The 6,151-nt window shown below is 37.4% G+C and overlaps 1 protein-coding gene across 5 annotated transcripts in view; it reads right to left on the bottom strand.

Moving 5' to 3' along the window:
* Positions 1 to 467: 467 nt before the first annotated feature.
* Positions 468 to 6,151, bottom strand: part of TIAM2 (TIAM Rac1 associated GEF 2) — a 129,299-nt gene continuing 123,615 nt past the window's right edge. For all 5 annotated transcript variants that reach the window (XM_053461272.1, XM_053461269.1, XM_053461271.1 and 2 more), the window contains 7 exons: positions 5,858 to 5,976; positions 5,637 to 5,745; positions 4,289 to 4,347; positions 3,696 to 3,798; positions 3,309 to 3,396; positions 2,353 to 2,507; positions 468 to 1,849 (listed from right to left, as the gene is read on the bottom strand). In XM_053461272.1, the coding sequence (XP_053317247.1) occupies positions 1,233 to 1,849; positions 2,353 to 2,507; positions 3,309 to 3,396; positions 3,696 to 3,798; positions 4,289 to 4,347; positions 5,637 to 5,745; positions 5,858 to 5,976 (1,250 nt within the window). In that variant the 3' untranslated portion in view covers positions 468 to 1,232. The remainder of the gene's footprint in view (positions 1,850 to 2,352; positions 2,508 to 3,308; positions 3,397 to 3,695; positions 3,799 to 4,288; positions 4,348 to 5,636; positions 5,746 to 5,857; positions 5,977 to 6,151) is intronic.

Here is a 6,151-nt window from a genome sequence, read left to right as displayed (position 1 = left end):
TTTGGTGCATATTGGTTTAATGTGAAATACCAGAACATTAAATCCCTGTAACTTATTGGAGTGTGAGTGAACATACAACAAGTAACAGTTGAACTGTTACTGACAGGTAACTAGCTGTTATCACATAAGCTTTATGGGTTTCAGAGGTTCCAAATGCTTATGTAATGTTACCTTTCTTTGGGCCAACATAGAAAAACATGTATTATCAACGAAAGACACATCAATATACTTGCATGGGTATTTAAATCCTCATGGTGTAATCTAGCGGTTTCTTTTGGTGAATCCTAGGCTATAAAGATGTGTAAAGGCATGTCTACCATGCATAGTGTATGTGTGAGATTATTTAATTATCTTGCAGAAGATCTTCACTGGGCTTGGCACCTAAACCGGTTGGTGGAGTGTTCCGCTCATCTGCAAACTACCAATGTTGGGGGTACCGCTCATATCAACCAAATAATTATCAGACATTAATGACAACAACTTTTTACTGTACAGATTGAAGTAAATAAAAATACAGTCAGACAAGAAAACAATACAGTACAGGTTTTTGTACATATATATATAAAGTTTCGTATAAACAGCATTCTATGATGTACAAAATGGAAACTTCTGCACTAGGCGCAAAGCACTTGCAAATAACTTAAGTTTGCTTTTGAAAAACTAAAGTAAAAACCTACTGAGAAGGGAATGCCCTAAAAACACATACGGTGTAAATTGGTCCTGCAGATCCACGAACAAGAAAGATTTGTGGTTAGATCACGTCACATAATTTACACGCTGTCTGGCTGACCACTAAAATCTGACTTGTTTGCAGCTCTTACTCGCTTTTGCATAACGTATGCAACATTTTAATCTTGGGTTTTTAAGTAACTTATTTAGTAACTGCTTCATTTCTTTCTAGTAACTTTAATGCAAACTGCAGTTATGACAATTTTGATAGCTGCTCAAAAGTTTAATGCAAAAGATTTGTTTGTTCCCAATTCAAAATAAATAAAAATAACTTAAACTACTCAAGTTATGGCATAATGAAATAGTGCACAAAACAAATACAGTAAGTTTTTTTTTTTTTTTTAAGCAAATTCTACCTCACAAGTAGCTTTAATAAGAAGTAACATGGACTCGAGTTAGATATAACTATCTCGGTGCCTAAATTATGCTGAGAATAAACATGTCCATGTCCCAAAGTGAAATAAAACACTAAAAGCCACTTTCCAAAAGCTGCACAGACATAGCTATAATTTCCCACGGTTCTTAACAGTTTCGTAAAAGCAGTCTTCGTTTACTACTGAGGTTAAACTCTGAATGCTAAACTCCCGCTCCAAAATGGCATTCAAATCGGCATTTGCATTGTCAGATTGGCTGTCCAGCGACTCGTGATTTTTCATGGCATGCATAATCCCTTTCTCCTGTCTTGTACTGTTAACCTTCCTCTTTATTGGACAGAAGTGTCCCCTTACAAGTTTCGGGTGCTCTTTCACTTTAAAGTTAGGTTCAGTTGTGGCCGACTCTACACGATCCATCTCCATGTTGGAATGCTCTGAGATATTAAGTGTCTGGAAATGTACTTCTATGTCTTTAGTGGGACTGTTCTTCATGCTCAGCAGCCGGTAGTCTTCGTCATCATCACTAAGAATATCTGATTCTTTTACCGGGGTGTCTGAGGAGCGGATCTGCAGATGGTTCACTGGAGAACGTTTTTTGGTTTCCTGCAAGCTGTCGCTTGTATGGCACCCGCTACTCTGAGTGCTGCTGCTCAAGCTACCATCATCTGAATCCGGTCCGTTCCCTTTGCTAAAGCTTGTGTTCCAGTCACTGTTCTGTTTCATCACTTTCAATGACCTTGTAGTTGCTGTTTCATAAAACATAACATTTATATTAACAAAAGTGTTAACGTCAAACTAGAAAAGTCATAAGCAAGTTTGAACATCCATTATTTTTTGCACATAATCTTTGAAGCACCGCACTTTACCCAAGCAGTTTGGTTGTTTCTACTGAGCTTATATCCTGTTTTCAGAAGGTATAAAATCGCCAGCAGTAATAAGGACTCTGCTGACACAGGTAAGGCGACTGAAGAGATCTCACTAATTAACTGATTAAATTAAATTGGGGACGGTCATTTGTGACGTACAGTGAAGTCAATGAGCTAAATCAATAACTCTCCTTCAAAATATTCACTTTAGTGAATATACGCCACAGAGTAAGGGCCATAAAAACTCACTCCTGTTAATCTGCACCCAACGGCATTACCTAGAGGGTTAGCCCACTTCTATAATGTAACCTAGACGCAACCGTACATGCCAGAGAGAGGAAGTAACTTCAAACAATGTGTTCAAACATTATAGGACCACTCACCTAGTTTGGCTGAAATTGGAATTCTGTTTCTCAGAGGGACCAGACGATCTTTGTATGTCTTCTCCCAAGGCAGGTCACACTTTATATTTCGCCTAAGGTTTTCTCTTAGAATTGATCGTATAACCTTCACGGTGCTTGTTTTACTTTCACAATCACTGCACAAAAGAAAATGTGTTTTTTTTATACAAAGATATTTTGCGACAGGTCAGTAGTGCAACAATACCAATGGGAAATGCAGATACCATTTACTAAACATTGAAATTATTTTATCTTCCCGGAGTAACCATGGGTTATGCAGAGTAAACCCAGCCCAGTCTCTGGGGCAGCCCTCCATAATGCCCACTTAAACTAGTGAGGAAGGTTTTAGGTCACCTACAACTTCAGGTTTGGTGGATAAACTCCAGGCATAGGTGGTGTGAAAAGCCCCACTGACTTTTGAGGCTATAAAAAGAGCTTTTAGTTTGGCATAGGTGAGTAACAATGGCCACTGGATCCTGGACACCTGTCAGAAGCCAACATGATCCTGCCCAAGGTTTGGCGTTCTCTCAGTGAATTTAACATTGCAAAATTAATTCTAGCTAAACTAACTACATATCTCTTAAACAATGCTGTTTGCTACTTAGAAATACGATTGTAAGCAGGTATCTACTTAGCAAATGAAGACTTCAACATAACATGTCCTATTAATATTATGTGTTTGTGCTTATTGCACTTTATAGTACACACTTCTCTCATAACAATGAAGACAGTACAATATAAACAGTTATTATTGTCAGTCATTTTAGAATTATTATTTATGGACCCAATAATCCATAGTCTAAATAGAAGTGTGGACACGAGGAATGATCACTGATATCTGGAGACTGGGAAGGTAGATTTTACTGGGCAGTGACTGTCAGCCTTTAGCTTCATGTTATATTTAAGATGTCTGGGTGTAATCTATTTAAGGTCATTACCTGCTGCAAAGCTGAAAAATAGTTTCTGGTCTTCCTTCTATCTCAGATTTTGTGTGAATAAGTTCCCACATGCAGTTATTTTCTGTTCCTAAATATATAGAAATAAAGGGAATGAGATGACAACAGAAAGGTAAAATACCTTGTATGGTTACACAATTATAATAATATAAAATAGAATTAAAATATGACTAGTATCCTCTATCTTTCTAGATTAGGCCACCAGACTTTAATTTTGCATAACGCACGGTGGAATAATATTACTGTGGTATATATTTTGCATATGTGTGACCAATTCAGAAATGTGGTCACCTTGTAGATATCACACAACATTTTGGGATTATTTCTTGTACAGAATAAGCAATACTGTAGTTGTAATGAAGAAATTACCTGCTGCATTGCCAAGTCTGACCTGAAGAGCAGACAGAGGAATCAGCCAGCGGAATTTGAACTGATCCATATCTCCGTGATACTGAGAGGCACGTGTATTTGTCTATAGAGGCAATTTAAAAGAGAAAGTTAAACAAAGTTGACAACCAACAAGCACTTTTTTTACGTTCTTCATAGTTAACAGACTGTATTACTAGGTTTTACAGGAGAGTTGCTGTGTCAACTTATTACATAGATCTATCAATGGCAAGTTTCTCCTTGTTTAAGATGGTCCCGTCGGACCAGTTTACCACTATTTTAAGAGTGATAGAATTTTCTTTCATCACCAGTCATTTTGCAAAGCATAAAATGACAAAGAGGAAAATTACTGTGAAGACTCTCCCCCCACTAATCTGCACCTTAGTTTTCCACAGGCCACAATTATGAAAATCAGTGCATTTCTTTGAGCTGCCCACACAGTGCTGGGTGTTCTGATTTTCTTTATCTGCTTAAACTACTTGTCGCTCCTGTTTTTAACCTACATACATATCAATCTCTTGTACGGTTCTATGTTTCAGAAATACTATTTTAAATTAAAATATTAAATCACTTACAGCTTTCTTTTTCAGTTTGAAGTGTTCCTTGTGTACCAATATGACGGCCCTTCTGAAAACTACAAAAAAAACAAAACAAGGATTCTTAATTTCACATGAAATGTATCTAAGCCCAAGTTTTCAGTTACATCTACATAGTTATAATACTATAAGCCTTGGCATGTAACCAACATCAGCTCCTAAAGGATGACTTAATTAGGCAATCATAGAACTAGCACAAGAATTCCCTCACTGTAAGGCTTCCTTCAATGGATTGTACAATGTTTTTATATATATCATATATATATATACACATATACACACATACACTAAAGATTAATGACCACTCTGGTCTTTCATTAGCATATGAAGCGAAGCAAAAGAATTATATCTTTTCAGTATCTCTAAGAAATGTAGATCCAGGGGCAGTTGAACAGGATACTTTTATGTTTAGTTGTGCATGGTTGTGGTTATGCTTCAGGTTTGTTCTGTCACCTGAATAACAGACCTCAAAGAAAAAGTGCTACCTTTAAACCATACGTGGGAAATTCCCAAGGACTGCTGAAGCGTTCCTTCTCCTGGACTGCGGCTGTGATTGGGACAGACAAGGTCCAGTCAAACATTAAAGGGATGGAATGTGGACCTGACCAGGGAGTGGACATGGCCAAGCATTTCTCCTCTGTCTTAACACCAACCTGTAGCACATCACCCAGAGACCCCAGGTGAAACCTGGCAAGTAGCATACCTCCATAAATAGGTGACTTTACTAATGTTTAGATTGTGTAAGGATATCCAGGTCTTTACTCTGGTTGGGTACGACAAGGTACCAAGGCTAAGGCCAAGGCATCCACAAAGTAAATCGCCTACCATGAATTTTTGACTTGTAGCTTTTTAAGTGTTAAAGATGCATATACAACATGAATAGCACACACATTGTGTTACATGGACATCAGGTGCAAGCTGTAAACGATGTGAGCGCACTTTTGTAATTTTACATACCAATATAACACATTAAGGATTAAACCTTAGCATTTTAAGACTTTTAAATGTTTCAGAAACTGCAGAGGTTTATGGCGTCTAAATCCCAAACTGCTCTAAACCTGACTAGCAGCACATAGAAATTAAAGCATATGAGTCATATAAGAGTGGGCGCTCAAGAGAGAAAGCGGGAGGAGGAAGGAACACTTTATTAACTTGACTTTCACGCCGCGTTCCATGTACACATCGTTTTGTTTGTCGTATTTGAGTATTCCGAATGACACAGAGTAACAAGGTGGCCCTTTCATCTTTGAGGTACACAGATACATGTGCATGTTTGTAAACCAAAAACCCAATGTCTCTAATCAGACAATCCAAATTAAATCCTTACCAAATATTGTTAGTTCAAGATCCTTTCTTGTTTTCCCCATCGATGGGAAGCAATTTAGCCAGGTAACTGTAGAGTACACCAATAGTTCTCCCATAGAAAGCTCTGTAACCTGCAAAGGAAATAAAATCAGATTATGAATGTTTTATACAAATGTAAGTATGTGTAAAATACCATGTTTTGGTAGTAATCTAAACTCTAAAGGGGTTCATTATTATCCTTACCTCTTTCTCTGTTCCAGTTTGCTCTGCGACCAGTTGGTCAAACACTGTCCCGTAATCCTCATAGATCTTCTGCATCTCATTGATATGACTGGCAACTTTTTCCATGGCTTTTAGTGCTTCTGTAACAAGAAGTAGAATTTAGCTTGAAATTTAGATCACAGAAAATCATACGGCATTCTTACATAAATGAAAGCGTCAATTAACAATAAACACTGGCAAGGAATACATTCAGCGAATTAACCACTGGCATAACTTTCATTTTGTCAAGAAATTCTGTACTATGTAGAATAAATA

This window comes from Spea bombifrons, chromosome 3, assembly GCF_027358695.1.
Source record: "Spea bombifrons isolate aSpeBom1 chromosome 3, aSpeBom1.2.pri, whole genome shotgun sequence".
NCBI lineage: Eukaryota > Metazoa > Chordata > Amphibia > Anura > Pelobatidae > Spea > Spea bombifrons.
This window is presented reverse-complemented; position numbering and strand designations above follow the sequence as displayed.